Source organism: Ylistrum balloti, unplaced genomic scaffold (genome assembly GCF_031769215.1).
Source record: "Ylistrum balloti isolate Yb309-2 unplaced genomic scaffold, AGI_CSIRO_Ybal_v1 Utg370038, whole genome shotgun sequence".
NCBI classification, from domain to species: Eukaryota; Metazoa; Mollusca; class Bivalvia; order Pectinida; family Pectinidae; genus Ylistrum; species Ylistrum balloti.
The window spans coordinates 2751282-2770833 of NW_026782097.1; the positions used below are offsets into that span (position 1 = coordinate 2751282).

General features: G+C 35.2%; 2 protein-coding genes across 2 annotated transcripts in view; one reads left to right on the forward strand and one right to left on the reverse strand.

Annotated features, from left to right (window-relative positions):
* Window positions 1-7462: 7462 nt before the first annotated feature.
* On the forward strand, window positions 7463-12805 carry LOC132548984 (protein fem-1 homolog B-like). Its single transcript, XM_060212885.1, has one exon. It carries the CDS (start codon window positions 7498-7500, stop codon window positions 9400-9402), a length of 1905 nt encoding a protein of 634 aa, XP_060068868.1. The 5' UTR covers window positions 7463-7497; the 3' UTR covers window positions 9403-12805.
* A 934-nt stretch (window positions 12806-13739) lies between these two features.
* LOC132548979 (probable E3 ubiquitin-protein ligase HERC1) overlaps window positions 13740-19552 on the reverse strand; it is a 68958-nt gene continuing 63145 nt past the window's right edge. Inside the window, exons 72-75 of the mRNA XM_060212881.1 lie at window positions 19082-19234; window positions 18147-18280; window positions 17321-17492; window positions 13740-15795 (exon numbers count right to left, since the gene is read on the reverse strand). Coding sequence (XP_060068864.1) covers window positions 15598-15795; window positions 17321-17492; window positions 18147-18280; window positions 19082-19234 — 657 coding nt within the window. The 3' untranslated portion in view covers window positions 13740-15597. The remainder of the gene's footprint in view (window positions 15796-17320; window positions 17493-18146; window positions 18281-19081; window positions 19235-19552) is intronic.

Below are 19552 nucleotides of genomic sequence, written 5' to 3' on the forward strand. Positions count from 1 at the left end.
GTTTCCACCATAAAACGTCTTGTAAGACGTCTTCGGGAAACTGGGCGATTGGCCGATCGACCTAGGTCAGGACGTCCGCGCGTAACGTCACGACGTCAAGATCGCTATATCGTCGTCTCTCATGCGCGTAATCGGCGCCTTACTGCCGTTGCCAGGTTCGAAAGTGCCAGCTACCCCTTGCTACTCGAGAGCAGTTGACCAGAACTCTGATTGAAGAGTGGGACAACATCCCCATAAGACGGATTAATGCTCTCATGAACTCTATGACCAGAAGAATAAGGGCCGTGACCACAGCAAACGGCGGACACAAGATATTGATGACTCGGTTCAATTACAATATCAAAATCCTATGGGTCCATTCAATTTAATCGTTAGTACCTCTAAACCAATTGTCAGATGCAAAATACAGACTTTGGAAATTTTTAAGCTTTAATTTATCTGTAAGTATACAAAATTTCGTTTTAAATTAAGCCCGATATCATACTTAATTTCTGGTTTAAAGTTTACCCTGCGTTTCTTTATCCTTTTAGTATATATATCTTTATCTGCTGGCCTCATCACAATGTAATCGTTTATTTACTGAGATAGCAGACCACCTCCCCTACGTCTTTCTTCTTATTGAAAATGACATAGAGCATAAGAACGGTCATGTCCATTTTCTATGTTAGAGACACTCGTACGGGCGGAGACTTAAACACTCTTCGAATGTTTTTTTCTTCGCAAATTAAGCTTTTTCGCCCATCTAGATTACAAGAGTCACTCATAAAATGTTGTCAAATGCATTAACTACATTTCAAATGCGTGTGCTTTTGTTTTTGTTTTTTTGTTTTTTTTGTTTTTGTTTTTGTTGTTTTTGTTTTGTTTTTGTTGTTTTTGTTTCAAAATAACGTTAAAAGTGAATTATATCCATCCACTTGTAAATATGATATGTAAAGTGTCTTCCGTTATATGTATCATTATATATACATAATTAATGTCTGGTATTATATACATATACATATGTCATGTCTGATATCATATACATATGCCTATGTCATGTCTGGTATCACTATATATACTTGCTTTATGTCTGATATTCGTGGCACAAGATACTGTGTACTCATAAACTCATTACTTAACTATTTATTTTACAAGCTATGGTGAACTGTCCGTGGTATAATACCTTGACCACGGAACGTATATGCTTTGTTTATATGCCTTTGCTGTATATTTCGGTTTATTCATTTCAATCAATCCATTGTTCTTAAACACACACCAGTTCCGTCTAGCCCACATTTTTTACCTGTAAAGAAAGAATGTGGGCTAAGTGGGAATACAGGTATATTTCATCCCATATTACCTTTTACCTACCCTATCATGACCTCTTTTTATTTTCCCCCAGAACTGCGCGTTTTGACTACTACATGTATATCTTAACTATGGTATATTTGACCGATGACCTCAGTTATTGTTTGACGACCATGGGTAATGATCTAGCTCAGTATCGGGTGGCTCTCGGTTGCTTCTACCAGCATACTCTTGGTTTATCTATTTATCAGTAGTTTTTCGTTTACATAAATATATTTTTTCAATGACTGCAGATTTAGAGTGATGTCTATCTTAACTAGATTATGGTTGTCCATTCATGTCTTACTTTCCTACATAACTAGTAATTCAAACGTTCTATTTACACTTCACCTCCTGCTCCTTGCCTTGTTGTCATTCTAACCCCGGGCCCCCTCACCGAAACAATGACAGATCTATCTTTCACCCTAACATTCGTTGCCTAAGAAATGAATTATAACAATTAAACAATATGGCATCTAATCATGATTTTGTCTGTGTCATTGAGACTCACTTTGATATTTATATATGTATGTATATATATATATGTATATAGCTGATGCAGTAGTATTCCTAGATGGTTGTGAAATGATCGGGGGCCCCGGGAGGGGGGATAATTGCTTATACATCCAGTTCCATGTGCACTCGTTGTAGAGCTGACTTAGAATTTCTAGTAGGTGAAGTTATTTGGACAGCGGTCCAGTTTCCAAGGAAAGCTACCTATTATGTACTTTATACAGATCTCCGAATACTACACATTTCTTTTTGGAATCACTTTCGTCTCTTTCAGGAATCTGCTTTTCATGAAACTCCACATATATTGATTGTTGGTGATATAAATGTTGATCTCTTAACCGTAGAAAACACGCATGTACTGTTTCATATTATCCACTCGTGTCATCTGACTGCTGTAATAGACAGCTCGACATGCATTGGACGCACGAGCACTACACGAGAAATGTTGTTAAAAGGATTTTAGTCTGTTTCATACTATCCTACCTGTGTTTTTTACCTGTGGTTACCCGTGTTCTATACTAATATTAGCAAAGAAAAACTGAGTGACATGTATTATTGTATGTATAACATCCTGCAATGATGTATCAAAACACAGTATACATAAATGTTATTTATTCCAATTTTACGTTATTACTGTTTTCATCTCATCTAAAAAATCTATAAATATCATTTATCATAAAGAAAGCTTAAGCACATTATTATAACGGCCATTATTACCCAAGTTATGGATACAAACGTCGAGAAGTGGTGTAAGCCATTTATATAATCAGTGATGATGACTAATATAGGTGAGACGTGATGTAAGCCATCATCATTACATGTATAGATGACGACTACTGCAGGTGAGAAGTAAGTCATTTATTATTATCACTATTGGTACGTGTATCAGTTTTTACTTGTATCAGTTCACTTTAAGCTCTGCAATTTGATGCTTTGCCAGCCCTCCAAGCTAAGTCAGATGTATATAATGCTGATATTTTTTTTCACTACTACCATCTTCGAGACAACTACTGCCATCCCCGTTAGAGATGGCCAGCATCAGCATACTCATCCACCAGACCAAGCCAGCATTGTTGCAGCTAAGATCATGAACAGCATTAAAGACAGATGTGAAACAGAGTTTACGCCAATACCAACCATCCACAACGAAGAAATTACCAAAATCAGATCCGACGAGTGGGATGACTTCAGCGAGAGAATTGTCCAGAAGCTGCCAACTTTTTACAGCGCCCATGCCAAACTTTACCGTGCCAGATGGAAACAGACACCAAAATTTCCCATTACCACCAGAGACATCAACCTGGACGGTATGTGGACGAGGACAACTGCCAGTGAACAGTTTCCTCTATTCGACGATGGAGAAGACTCTCGCATCATCAGCGATGTATAATATGTAAAATTCTATATAAGAATGTTTTAGAATACTCCGATATAGTTTGGGATAACTGCTAAAAAGCCGAAAATTATTTATTTAAATCTATTCAAATTGAAGCTATGAGATTTATAACTGGACCAAGAAATCACATCACACAGAAGTCTTTCCTCTGAAACACATTTAGAAACATTACACACTAGAAGACATAATCACAAGCTTACACTAATGTTAAGATTATCAATAATTATGCACCCAAGTATCTTTTAAATATCATTCAACTTTCCATAAATACAAACCATAATTATGCATTTAGACACGAAAGATTCTTCAATGTACCTTCTGCAAGGACTAACAATTATAAAAACAGTTTTTTCCCTTCCACTATGAATAATTGGAACTCTCTTGATGATACTATTAAAAACTCTATTTTAATCTCTAGCTTCAAATCAAAACTAAAAACTGTATTTCCGTTTATAGTTTCTGATATTTTCTTAGAAATCTAAATATTATTCTTTGTCAGTTACGAAACAGTGCTAGTGATTTAGATTTTGATAAATTTATGGATCAATGGTTGATGATGGTTCTTGTGCATGTGGTGCTGCTACAAAGAACTCCGTACATTACTTCTTCCAATGTCCCCTTCATGTAAATTACAGGCATCACATTACCACTATTTATAATCTTCTCGGGTTTGTGAATCTTCAAGTTTTATTGTATGGTGTCATTGGTATGACGGACGGGGTGAATAGAATTATACTTGAGAATACTAGCTACTATCTTAACGATTTGTAAATTTCAAGTAAAATATCATTGCAAGTTCTAACTGAATTTCATTTATAATACATGTATGAGAGTGAGTGAGAATGTGTTTTTATTTTCATATTTATGCTCATTATTCTTCTTAGCTTCCGTCCTCAATTTATATTAAAATAAACAGTTCTGGCAAGTAACTTGTAACTTGTAGGAAAAGACTTGTATAGGCTATAAGCCTGTTGTCCAATTCCTTTTGTTAATACATGTATACTGTACTTTCTTTTGTAAAATCAATTATTGTACACTGTATTGTATATGTATTAACAATAAAATATTTTGAAATTGAAAATATAAAAATATATTGTGCTGAATAACTTTTTATGAAATGTATATTGCTAAATAATATTATGTATGTAACATGTTAGTGCTTAATAAAATAAATGTAAATTATGCTGAAGTTCTGTATGTAAGGTGACATTTTGAAATAAATTACATCAAATTAATAATTTTGTCTGTTTTAGTGTTACAGTAAAGTTATAAGGTAAATAAGTAGCACAGGTAGAATCTCAGGTAAATGAACTCAGGTGAAATTTACCTTTAGTGTGAAACTGACTATAATTGCTATTCTTTTGTCTTCCCACAGCAACGTTTTCTATCGTTTTCTAAGAAGTGGACAAATCGAGAACCCACCTTCTTGACCTTATTGTACTCAGAAGCACGTGCATTTCTGAATTCTGTGACGTAATTGACGTAGATAACCACGTTTCTGGCCACAAAGCGACGGCTGTTGAAGTGACTGTCATGACTTCTTCTACAAGGACGAAAGAAAAATGTTATAGTGAAGCTAATTTTGAACTTTTAAACTACAGACTCGACGATACTGACTGGTTAGATTTGTTTTCGACGACGCATTCCCCGGACGATAGGTATGAAATATTTACAGATAAATACTTTTGCAGAGGAATGCATCTCGACAAAAATTGTTACGATTCGACCGAATGACAAGCCCTGGAACAATTCAGACTTACGACGATAAATAAGGAAGAGAAACAGACTACTTAAGAAATTAAAAACTAATCGTTGTCCAGATAATCTGACTAATTTCCGGAAAAAACGTAATCATGTAAATAATGTAAAGAAACGTACTAAAGGAAACTTCTATGCGGACATAAAGGATATTCTGGATCGTTATTCTGATTCGAACCCCAGGAATTTTTGGAAAATTGTCCGCAAATTACTAAAAACGTCTGACACTACCAATACTTTACCTCCCCTTGTAAACAATTTTGATGATATTGAAATTTGAAAACAAGGTAAAGCTAATATTCCAAATGATTGCTTAGTTTCCATCTCTACTATTGACAACACTGACATACCAGGCCCCACTTGTATAAAACATCTCAACTTGAGATTTCCTCAAGTCGAGACTTTCCTAAACTGATATCTCCTCAAAAACGGCTTGTATAAAATTTTCTCAAGAACAGGAGGAAGGCATCGGCTAGGATGTCCTGAATTTCCTTGCGTAATTTTCATACAAGATATTTTCAAGGAGATATTAGCTGAGGAAAATCTGGGCTTGAAGAAATCTGAAATTGAGATATTTTATACAAGTGGGGCCAGGAATAGAGTTAAGGACGGACGCTACTTTAACAGATGTGTACCTTTTTAATTAGACGACATTTCTGACATTCTTAAATCATTGCATACTTATAAAGCACTCAATATATTGCTGTACAGCGTTGCATACACCTATGTTTATTTAATTTATCAATATCGGGAGAGCCATATAGTAGTAAGTCAAGACTGGGGGCAAGGTGCATATCAACTACTTGGATTTCATAAAGCATGAGGTTCCTCAGGGGGTCAAAGTTCGGACAGTGCAGCAAGAAGTGGTCAGCGTCCTCACAGGGACTACCACATGAACATGAGGGGTCTAGAAAATATATATGTAACAATGCATCCAAACAGGTAAGTATTCTCCGTAAACTTAAATACATGTTGAATAGACAAACTTAAGTCAAAATCTATAAAGCATACATACTTCCATGATTATAATATCGTTGTGAAGTTTGGAATGGGTGTTCTCTCAGTGACGCAGACAAACTGGAAAAACTTCAGTTAGAATCCGCACTAATTATTACAGGTTAACCAGCACATAGCAGTACAGAATCTCTCTATATCGAAAGTTGTTTAGAACCGCTATCAGAACGACGTTCTAGAATAAACTCACACCTGATTATCTATCCTCTTTATTGCCTCAGTTAGGGTCAGAAAACTCCATATATAACCTCCGCGATGCACAAAACTTTGCCAAATTTCCGGGTACAACTAACGAATTTATCTTTTTTCCTTCTTCTATGTCTCTCCTCAAAGTGGGATAAGATACGGGATGTGATGAACTTTAGAATAGCTAGAAGGCATTGAAAAGTGTACAGTGTAACTAACACTAGTGTTGTCCGGTATAGGAGAGACTTTTACTCTTAAAAACATAAATTGTATATAACACACACACACACACACACACACACACAAACCCTCACATACACACATACACACACATACACACACACACACACACTCACACTCTCTCTCTCTCTCTCTCTCTCTCCATGTACTTTTGTATTTAAAGATGTGGTTATGACTGATCATTATGTATTTTGTCAAACTTTACGTTGAAGGGGCTTCATATAAGTTGGAAAACTCGTGCCCAATCCCATTGAAATTGTCCAACAAAATATACTTAAACCAAAAAATAAACCGAGTAGGTATACAGTGCCACAGTTTAACATTAGACAGGACAGGAAACTCATAATTTTTTATACGAGTCTTGACACAGAAGTTCATCCGAACGCTACATCAGGGTAACCATCGTAGAAGACTTACATTTGAATCTATCATGTCATTTTGTTCCTACTGAATTCCAACTCGCGTGATGAAATTTATTTAAGGAATAGGGGATTTTACATTTTTCATGGATATCTTGTTTATACTGGAACCTTTGTAAGTTTTCTTCTCTCCGTCGTAGACTTCGCTTCAACTCCGTAGACTTCGCTTCAAAGAAAAGTTGTACATAGGGAACTCGAAGCAATCCGATCTTATGTCTTGTCACGGTTAATAATTTCACAATCTACTTGGTACGCTTGTAGAACATGCCGGTCGTTCCGATTCGTGTCTTGTGTCATATTTCCTCTCCATATTTTTATGCAATGTATTTAGTTTTTGTTTATCTTCAAGTTTAATTTGTCTTAACTAACTGATAACACCAATGCCTAAATGACATGTACCACACTTTGTGAAAAATATTTTAAAAACTTCAATTTTGCCCATGCTGGGGGTCGAACCCAATTTGCAAAATGTTCCTAGAACCAAGGACATATATAACATATATATATCGTCCCTGCTAGAATGAAGGGATGTAACTCTTATTACTTTGACATGCGCAGTGAGGAAACAAGTATGGCTGCCGAAATTGGTTGAGTTTTTTCGAAGACACCAGTTGTCCTTCATTTTTGGTACGCTTCTGTTTAGCTATGGCTTCTGAATATACACCAGATGTTATAAAAACGTTGAAACAGAAGGTATTCACTTCAGCTCGTGATGGAATGGCTATTAGCATTTTCGCTATGTTATGGAATGTTGAAAGGGAGATCGTAAAAGAGGTGCTGGAGCATCACTCCGAGGAGGATGGACAGAAAACGACACCACTTATCATTGCCGCAAGAAATGGCGAAGAAAAGGTAGTGGCTGTGTTATTGACTAATTTTTTGGTTGACATAGAACAAACAGGTGTTGTGAAATTTGACGGATTTGTAATTGAAGGGGCCACATCATTATGGTGTGCTGCGGGAGCTGGTCATTTCGGTGTGGTCAAACTGTTGATTGACCACGGAGCAGATGTCAATCACCCAACGTTGACCAATTCAACGCCCCTCAGAGCTGCGTGTTTCGATGGGAGACTAGATATCGTGAAATATCTAATTGAACACAATGCTGACCCAAAGATATCCAACAAATATAATAATACATGTTTGATGATATCAAGCTACAAGGGACACAAGGAAGTTGTACGCTACCTGTTAGAGAATGGAGCCAATCCAGACTGCAGTGCTCATTGTGGGGCCACAGCCTTGCATTTCTCATCAGAATGTGGACATTTAGAAATTGTTCATGAGTTGGTAAAGTTTGGTGCCTCCAGATTGAAAAATGATCACAACATGACACCATTAACAGTGGCAGCTGAATGTGGAAAGTCAGAGGTGGTAGAATATTTAATATCCCTACCTGAATGTAAGCGTGAAGAAAAGATAGATGCATTAGAACTATTAGGAGCTTCTTATGCAAATGACAAAGAGAATTATGATATCAACAAAGCGTTTCTATACCTCCGAGAAGCAATGCATGTTCGATACAGTGACCCACAAAATATTATTCAAAAACCACATTGTGACCCAGTGCAAGCATATGATAACCGTATAGAGTGTAAAGCTCTTGTGGAACTGGATGCCATTCGACAGGATTTTGGAGCACTTCATATGGAATCTCTTGCCATTCGGGAAAGAATTCTTGGTGAAGACAACCCAGAGGTACCCCATCCTGTTATTTTTCGTGGAGCTGTGTTTGCTGACAGTGCCAGATTTGACAGATGTATTTCCCTTTGGCTGCATGCTATGAGGCTTCGACAACGAAACAATAGAACAATATCAAAAGATCTTCTCAGATTTGCACAGGTTTTTTCGCAAATGGTGCACATAGGAGTCAGTTTAGATTTCAAAAATGTGGAAGAAGTCTTCCATCATGCGGTGATAGAACTGCAACGTGACACTGACAGAATTGCTAAAGGGGATGAAGACAAAGATGCCCTTGTAGAAATATATCAAAGCAATATACACACCTGTCTCTACTTACTTGTGATAGCACAGAAAGTGCCAAAATCAAAGGAGAATGATGAACTACACAAAATGGTATATAAATTCCTGAAAAATAAACCAGTCTTGAAAAACAACTATAGCCCTTTACATATGGCTGTTGACAGTGCCACATTAGTAGATGATTTCCATGTAAATGATGTGGTGAATTTCCCAAATATTAGCCTTACCAAGTTGCTCATCGAATGTGGGGCCGATCTAAATGCCCTAGACTGTCATAGAAACAGTCCTTTGCACATAATTGTCAAAAACTCCCATCCAGTCAGTGACTTTGATACTTTCTACCACATCCTTATGGCTTTGATCAATAATGGAGCTCACCTCGATATTTGCAATAGTGAAAGGAAAACGCCCATTGAAATAGCAACATCAGGAGTAGCAGTTGTCTATCTGAGGACTAATAGCAAGCTGTCTCTTAAGTGTATTGCTGCCAAATGTATACAGCGTAGAAACATAAAGTACCAAGGAGTTGTTCCCCTTGTACTGGAGGAATTCATCAAACTTCACTGAACATGGATTTAGATAAACATATTGTAATATTGATTGTATTTGGTGTGCTTTATCTTTAATGTATATATTTTTTCTGGGATAGACCTATATAACGAAAGTATTTTGTAAGTCAAACTTTGTAAACACTTTTGTCCTCTAATGATACGCCTACTACTAGCATTTTTCCTGCTGTAAGCACCAACTAAAATATATAGGTCATATTACTTCTGACTGAGTGTTAGAGGTGGGCTTATTACAACACAATGAAATATTTTGTTGATTTTCTTTGGGAATGAACAGACATATGCCTGTGTGTATATATACAGTTGTGGGATAGCACAACATTATATAATGTGCAATATGTGCACGATGTTTGCATGATGGGATAACTGAACAAAATAAACTATTGCACACCTGTGCCCATGATATGTGGTTCTATCACACAGATGTGAAATTCTATCATGGTTGATATAAATTCAGAAATGGCCGATAGAAAAGTGTGTGATGTTTTTTTTTTTATTTACTAAATATATAAGAATACAAAAGAGTATACAGTTGAAACTCGTCTCGGAATCATATCAGTCGAAATTCTGTTTGAGTCAAAATAATTTTCAAGTCCCGATATTTTTCCTTCTATACCTTTGTAATTTTAGTTTGAATGACTCAAATTTCATTGAGTTGAAATTTTGGTTTGCAGTTCCTTCCAATTGTAAAGCAAAGGAACAGTCATTTGTTGTCTCGAAATTGTCAAATTGTCAAAACATCGGCACTTCTTATGACAAAATTGGTCAATACATACACAGAGTAGAAATAAAAATAGTAATAAAAGGAGAAAGTAAAAATAAATTAACTTGAACTTGTTTATTTACTGCCATTTTTAATAACAGATTTTTGTGTGCTGCCATAGCTCTACTTCGTTCAACCATAACTCGATTTTCGGAAACTGATATCGCCAACCTTATTTACACACTTCATTTGAGTCAAAATTTGGATAAGTTGAAATATTTTCCACAGTCACTTGAATTTCGAGGTAACAGGTTTGGATTGTATCTCCTAATCAAGCCATAAATCTCTAGGTTGGATATACTCTGGTAATTTAAAGTGTTATGTTTACAAAGTGTCACATATGACCAGCCTTAATGTATGGGCATTCAGTATATATACATTATATATGTAAAAATAAAATGGGCATCTCTTTTTGTCTTGGCAATAAATCTTCTAAAATCTTGTACTGTCAGAAAGGAAATTTTGATTTAATTACTGCTGTATTATTCTTGTTAATTTTATGAGTTTGTAACAAAAAATATGGACTCCGGTAAATCTTAAGCAATTTGTGTTTGTTACATGGAAAAACCAACCGGTACGGGTCCAGACTGTCAAGTATACACCTAATACAGGTATTTTTTTGTTGCCTGAGACACACTTAATTGCAGGGTCCAGTGTTATTTCGAAAACTGTCGAATTAAAAGTGACTTTTATAAACACTTACCAATTTTAATATGCCTATGATCAGTATTTAGTCCTGCCACAAGAGTTTTCCATTTGATTTCAATCCATGATATTAGTCGAGCATTTTTACCAAAAATGTGTGATTCTATTACACAGTTGTGCAGTAGATATACTAGATGTATGCACAATGTTCACATTCAATTTTTGATGTGTTGTGCATTACCACAACAGTATTTATTGTATGCCAGGAAGTTTTTGCCCTCATTTAATTTTTGTCTTTTTAATCCATGAACTTTGGGGCAAATTGAAGATGGGGGTAAGATGGGGTTGAAAATTTGTTCAACTTACATAACCCTTTTATATCATTCTCAGAGGGCTAACTAACCATGAGGGGAATTTGTATATACTGTTACCAGGGCAAAATATCCTTTAACTGGTATGCAATGTATATTTGGTTTGGCTTATGATTATAAGCCCATTGATAAATGTAATTTTCTGTTATAAATGCTGTCATACTGTTACACAAAATATATATGTACTTTGACCATGATGTTTTCTGGTTGAATGTGAATTCAAACAGTTTGATATATACCTGAATGGAAAGTGTAAAGCAAAAGTTGATACATGCTCCTGGACCAGTAAATGGTGCAATGGTAATTTGAAATGGTGGGAAAATCTGCCTTAAAAGCAGAAAGCAAGTTTAATTATTTCATGGAGACTTTGAAATAAGAATTTTATAAAGTTTGGTTTTGAACAAGTTCAGATAATGTGTTGGTTTAACCATCTATTTCTTTGACGTTTTGATATCTATTTATTATACATGTATGAAAATAATTTTACTCAGGTGCTAGTTTTCAAATGCCATTTATTTCAGAAAAAAGATGTCCCTGTGCAGAAAGTCAGAAAATATACCAGCAAGGTATGTTTTCCACAAATCTGGAAAATACTATTGATGACATTCAAAACTCAAAATATATTCTTGATAAACTGGTGTATTTGAAAAAGTCTAGGGTTAAATTTCAGTTGTATTCAAATAAGAGCACCTGTTATCAAAATCCATGTTAGGGTACATGTATATATTTCTTTTGTGAGATAGAAATTTTTTATGAATGATTTTGTTTCTGAGAGGGAGAGAGATCTGATGGAAACGTAGTGAGGGGGGTGGCATTTCTTTTCCAATTTTTACTCGCATTCTGGGGACACTCTTTTTTGACTGTGGACATTGGCATGTCACCACTATAAAAGTTGCTTAAATTGTACTGCTATTGCACAAAATGCCAAGAAAGTACTGTCATTAGATCTCCCCACAGACATTTTACTATCTCAATAGTGTCTGCAAAATCACATTTTCGTCTTCTCTCTTCCTTGCACCCATGGATATAAATATGTGCCAACAAAAATTGTCTATCAAATTAGAATGTGACCCAGATTTATTCAGTATTCAGGAGATAAGTTGGGCTGATCAGTGAATTATGCTTGTTACCACCATATCATTGACATTGCTATTGGAAATGACTTTCCCCAAAATGTCTGTGTGAAACCCATATTTTCCCATAGTTGCAGTGATTTTTTTTTTTTTTTTGTGGAGAAATGGAGCTGAAGTTTCTATCAATGAAAATATTGAGAGAAAAAAATTTAAAAAGTATTTAAGGTCACCAAAGATTTGATAAATGAAAATGTCTCTGACATTGTTGCATATATCATTTCTCATTATGAAATGGAAATGTTGACATTCCTGTGCCAGTTTGTGATGTATACTTTACTGAATGTAAAAGGATGAAATTGAAATGATAGATGTACAGGGATTTAACCTTATGGAGTATGTACATGTCTTCAAGTCCATGAATTTTAGTACTACCATTTTGGATTTTGTGCAATATTTAATGCAATGCTGCTCCAACTTCCGGCTTTGTTGTGGATTTTGTTTTATTCCATTTTACCTTGAAATAAAAAAACGTCCAAGTTCAGAATGAAATAGTCTTATTTGATAACTTTTCATGTCCTGTCCAGGAAACTAACGTGCCATAAAGTGTTACCATTGGCTGCGATTCTTTCTACCTCTCCTTCACTCTTTCATGGATAAGATATTGAACTGTGATTTGGTGTATGGTTGTAAATGACAAATTGGAGATGAAGATCGAATTTTTGGGTGAACTTCTTTTTCTAGTCATCCTTTAACTTAAAAAGATGGAAATATTAGTTTAATTTCTGCTAATTTCTCAGGGCTTGATTGAGATTTTGTTCATAAAGAGTATTAGTATTAGTATTATGAACATTACATATGCAGGTCAAGGCATATCTGATTTTTTCCAGAGTTATTGCTCTTGGATTTGGAGAATTCAAGAAACCTTCATTTTCTGCTCTTAATCTCAATGCTGGATGGGGATATTGAACTGAAATTGCTGTAAGTACAAAGGTGATGCCATTGTTTGCATCAAAACAGCTGCTGGGTTACTCTGGTTATCAGCTTGGGTCAAACCAAATACCTGACACAATCTAAAAAGTCATTATATAAAAAGCAAATTACACAAAAATCCCCATATTTTTCATTGGTTACTGGTGGTTGAGAACATGGATGGAGGACTCCTTGCTTGCCATTTGATGATGGTGGACTAAAAAGAAATAGCTTTGCAATACAGGTCAAATAGTTCTCAAGGTATATGAATGGCTTTCTTGGGCATGTTCATTAATTAGCTGGGCGTATTATCTTTAATTTATAATATAATACAACCAAGAGACAAGATTAGAGCACTAGCTCAGCAATGTTAGAGTCCCATATATGGTAATGTGGACAGTTGTAAAGTAAAGCGTGTTCAATGTTGCAAATCTAGAATCTAAGAGATGGTGGCAATATAAAATGTTGACAAATGGAGTGGAAAATAACCTGGAAATAAGAGGACCAGGCTTCAGACATATTCCATATTTTATTTGGCAGACACAGTCATAGATATTGGACTTGGTGTACATGTTACAACATTTTTGTGAACGTCGCACTCTGCATACAATAAAATACTTCAACATTCCAACAATCTGAGCAATAGAATTCTGATACTGATCGCAATAAAACTAATAGTGTAGTGTAGAGAGCTTGACATTTCTCCAAAAGTGCAGGACAAGTATTTTTCCCCAACCCTTCAAAAGTTTGAAATGCTATAAAGTATCATCAGCTAATCAAGCATCTTAGCACTGTCAGTTTTTGTTGGGCAATTAAAATCAAATTCTAGTCATGTAAATTTTTGAATGGGAAGAACTGCACAAAAAAATAAAACAAAATAAAAACTTGTTTTCGCAATGAAGAATTGCACAGAAATTGACAAGAGGCTATTGCGAACCAGTTCACAATTTTTGCACTTATTCGGTTAATACAAAAACCTATACTGTATTACAAATTTTGAAAAATTGAAATACAAAGTTTTTCACCTTAATTTAAATCACACACATATTACACACACATCTAAGCCATATATCACAGTTTGTTTTAAAAGAATATATAAATTACCTTAGTGCAAAGTCTCTTAAAATAAATTAGCTAACTATAATGTACACAGCGCACGAATATTATAATTTATGACACATAACACAAATACTGATTGTGTTATCCTTGTTGCATTAGTTTCGGACCCATACAATTGTATCATGCTAGCTATGCTACTTCGATAACTTGCAACTAAATAAATACACATTTGAATTGAAATGTGTTATACTTCTAAGATTTATCAAATAAACACCAGCATTTTCCATAATATCTTCAGCTGCAACCTCAAATTCTCTCACCTGAAATAACTGACATGTGTATCAGAAACAAAACTTCACATCTGTTTCTGATGACATCACTGAATGGCAGAGACGTTGGATTGAGCCTACAGTGGCCCACAAGTGCACAATTCACAAATTTGCCTTTGAAATATATACTCGTACTATTTCATGGTGAATAGATTTAATTTCAATTTTTTTCCTGACAAAATGGCTGCTTTGAGATACTTAATGGTGTGGAACTGATGTCAAGATGATGTTTCTTATTATGCATATACAGAGTACACTTAGAATATATTGTTTTGTAATATACACTTTTCAATCACACACTAATATATCAAGTGTACAAAACAAATCACATATATAACCATTTCTTTTACACCGATTCTGATTTTAATTTCCAGACCCATCCCTCACTCATAACCATCAGACTTTAAGCCATGAATGCCCCCATACAAACTAAAATCTAATCAGATTAAGCACTTGATGGTATGATAGTATATGTGAATCAAATCTGTTGAAAGGCTCTCCAGATATGACATTAACATATGACAGGGCTTGACAGCATGGAATGGCAGATGGACAAAGGTAACACTACATGTCCCCAATATTGGGACAAATAAACAATACAGTATACAAGCTGATATTGTCAAAAACCAAACTTGTGTGCTATTTTTTATCAACACTGTAGGCAGGATGGGCAAGTACAGCATTATAAAGTTAAACGTAGTGAAGCAATTTTTTGCTACTCAGTTTGAATCACCAATAAGATAATTTTCAATGTTGGAAATATCGTCAGAAACATACTTATGAAAGTTGGTCTTTAACATAAGAACTTCATAAATTTCCTTCTTTCTGTGGAAAGGTATTTGATAAGAAATTTAGGTCTGGATGACTTGTTGCATATTGTTCCTTACATACATCCAAGAATACAAAGAAATAGTTTAAAGACTCTTCTATAGGGAAACATTCCTGTAAGTTGCAGACATCTTTGTGCTCTCAGTTTCTACATGTCTACATATATTCCATTCCTTCATCATCAGACGGAACATCATTTTCCACATTACGTGCCAACATGTAGTTGTCCATATCAATTGACCGGCAATTGTAAATGGCGTAGCGTAACTTTTCTGCCAGAACTTCGCGACTAGGATAAGATGGTAGACGAAGCTGGAAGAAACAGGTCTGTGATGTGGGAAGACAGTCTACACCCTACAAATGGAAAAGACAATTTCAAGTAAAACTTTGACAAAAAAAATCAATTATTTCATTGCCTACAGCAAGAATGTTAATGAGAAATATGCACAGCCTATACAACAAGCCCTGTCCTGATAATGGCAGCAATAAACAGAATGTAAAAGCTGATTTTTTCAAAAGTTCAAATTTCTGCAGTTTTACTGACACTATCAACAGGCCTTGCAACTTTGATGGTCACCTGAGATAAGCAATATTGAATATAAAGGTTAAAGAATAGTTATCAAATGTTGTGAAAGAGAAATTGTGACACTGAATATAGACAGTGTCAATACATGCATACCATCAAAACTGTCATCCTATACTAATAATTCTTACCAATTGGAAATAATCAACATTATGCTTAAAAATGCTATTTCCTATGACATGCCTAAAAAATAGTTCCTGGGGGGTCAACCAGGATCAATATGGGCATATCATCAAGCTGTCATCATCCATTCATAATTCTAACCAAGTTTGAAATATTTCAAATGATCATTAAACAAATTATATTAAAAAAATCCATTTTTCCTATTTATACAATAGTAAAATTACCACCCCCCCCCCACCAACCCCCCCACCCCCCCATTTGTGAAGTAATTAAATTATTCAAAATTGTGTTCATTTAAGACATGTGTCAGAATTTTAATCATAATTTATCTGCCAGAATGAGACTAACTTAATGTAGTTGACATCTATCGACCAGTGGTGAATTATGTATTGACCAGTGGCCAGAAGCATACTGTTGATACTTAATCTACTACACATGATCAATGTTATCACTTCATTTTCTGATTGCACAAGTTCTTACCTAAGCTCTATCAGGGCAGTTCGCATGAAGGTCAGTGTATACTGATCTTGGGGAAAACCCTGTTTATCTATGGTGTAAAATACTTAACCAACAGTTTCATAACAGTTTAGTATATATATAGACCAGAGAAGAGAAGATCGGAGGCTAGATAGGAGAGAGGCTAGTCTCCACTGGTGGGACACCCCTTGCTCGGGCATTTGTCCGAGCAAGAACACATCCACTTCTTAACTTTGTTATGGTAAAGGATGGTTATTGTATATAGCATACCTGCATATTATACATAAATATAAAGAAGAAGAATAAAACACTTTCAACAAGAACTGGACTTCTTCATTATCAACCCTACAACATCTACATCTGAAATTTAACTTTATTTTGTTTTCATCATACATGTCATTGATTTTATAAATTATTGGATTAACATCCATGAGTGATTGAACAAAATCTGTCTAGTGAATGATGGTGTATGTAGATAGAAATAGTCACGGAAAAACAAATGATGAAGGAAACAATTTCTGAAACTTCATGGGTCTCAAATTCTTTGGCACTAAACAGTTTAGCCCTGAAACAACCAGATTATTAACCAGTCACCATACTTATACATGAAATGTACTCTTAAGATGAGGGCCAAGAATTTCTGACTATAGCACGTTTACTGAACTCTTAGCAACAGTAACAATAACTGATACTAACCCTATCAGAATTCATAATCTGGAATCGCTGTGATATATCCGAGGGGTTGGCTGGCAATCGTGTCCTTCCTGAAACAAATCGCAGGAACTGGATCCGTTCGTCATTACTGAAGGCCTCCAGAACTTCCCAAAACCAACGCACCACTTCATTCTTCTCATCTATACCTCGGTATCTGTTAAACATTAGGAAATACAGTCGCTGCTTATTTAGAGAACGTCAATCAGAGTACAAAAAGGAAAAACGCCTACTGTCATGTGACTGTACCACTGTACTCTGTAGTCCCCAAATACCTATTTGACAAATCACAGGTGTTTCAGTTATCCAGATATGCAGTAATGTGAGGTGGAGTGGAGTTGAGGGATACATTTTTGGTGTGAAAACAAAAAAATGAATGGTAACCTTCGAGATAAGAAACAGTTTGAAATTCTATGCTTTTTTTAAACCAATATACTTGTGAAACATGACTAAATCTTTTCCCATTCTGAATTGGTGAAAATAGTGGATGAAAGTTTACGGCCCATACAACACAATATCTGATGTCATTTCTAGCCGTTACTCAAACACAGTAGGTGTGATATTACAATATTACAGCAAAGCATATTGTAAATATCTCGGGGGGAAAATGCTGACAGATTAGCATTCTGAACCCCTTGAAAAAAATAAGTATACAGTGAAACCAGAAGCCCACGTCATCTGATGATTCATCACTATACATATACGTATATATTCAACAGGCAGTGGGGGTGGCCAAATGTCACAATATCCATGTCCCATATGTCTAACAAAACTTATCTACCGTTTACCCGACTGAACGTCCAAATCTCACCTGACAACTTTACGAAGGATATCCACATTCATATCCTCCATTCCACACACCATCTGTTCCAGGACCCGAGGGGACAGTAATGTCAACAGAGGTACAGGTATAATCCATGCCATACCCTCTCTCACTGCTGCAGCCTGTACATAATCACAAACATCACTAGTTACAAGGCTTACATTTGGAGCTAATAAGTTACTTGCTGTTGCTAGGGTTTTGTTTTATGTTAAATGACCTATCAATAACTATGTCATGTAAGGACAGACACTGTTGTATCCTTGGTTACTAGGGCGATGTTTGTAGTTAATATGGTTATATCAGTAATAACAAGGGTTATATGTAGTCACAAGAGATACATCTTTAGTTACTAAGGTTACATCTACAGTTACTAAGGTTATATTTGTAGTTACAAGAGCTACATCTTTAGTTACTTGGGTTATGCATTTAAAGTTACAAGGTTTACAAAATTTGATGTAGTTACTAGGGATACAAAATTAAGTTTTAAAGTACTAAGATAACAAATGTAGGAAAAGAAAAAAAAGAAAAATTTAAAGTGACATCTTTAGTTACCAATGGTTGTTGAAAGCTTTTCAGTATCATAAATATACATAGTTACTAGGGATATATTTATGGTTGCTGTATGCATCAAGAGAAGGAGGAGACATATTTCTTGTTTTCAGCATCAGAAAGAACTGGTTAGCTAGCATTTCTTATCATGCAATACCTCGTCAAAAAAAAGCTTCGAAAAATCAGTTTTTATTGTAACACATAGAACATACATAGTATTGATGTTTTATATATAACCACATATTAAATACTGACTAAATTATTATAACTTAAACATCAAAATAATAAAAAAAAGATAGCCAAATTAGTTCCCATGTGAATATAACAGATCATAAGAGACTAGCCAGCTGTGAATCTTGAAGGTAACCACTCACTTGTCTGTCCATCTCATGGAGTCTGTAGGTAAGGACAGCCTCAACATAATCTCTCCTGTTGTGGAAGTGGAGACGAATCGTACTTCCACCAGGAATCACTGGAATTAGTCGGCCATCTGAACTCTGTCCTAGAAAGCTGTCCAGTGGAATGAACTGTGGTAACGAGAAAATAACAAGCAAGCTATATCAGCTTAAAAGCTACATTTTGACATTTATTTTAACCAATCTTTATTTTCCTTAACCACTCAAGTTTCCAACACTTAAGACCCCTAGTAGCATCACTGACATGTCTTAAAATGATTTTAGTAACGATGCAGTTTTGATTCATCATTCTTCACCATTTTACCAAAACGATGAAGCATCACAGGACATATTTTAAAGAAATATGACAACAGTGGTTTATTCTTCATGGTATCTACTTGAAAATAACAACCTGTACAGTGTAAGAAGACAGTTTGTACTGAAACGTCT

Excerpts from the sequence above, each read along its gene's own strand:
- LOC132548984 (XM_060212885.1), top strand. The coding sequence starts at position 7,498 with ATGGCTTCTGAATATACACCAGATGTTATAAAAACGTTGAAACAGAAG.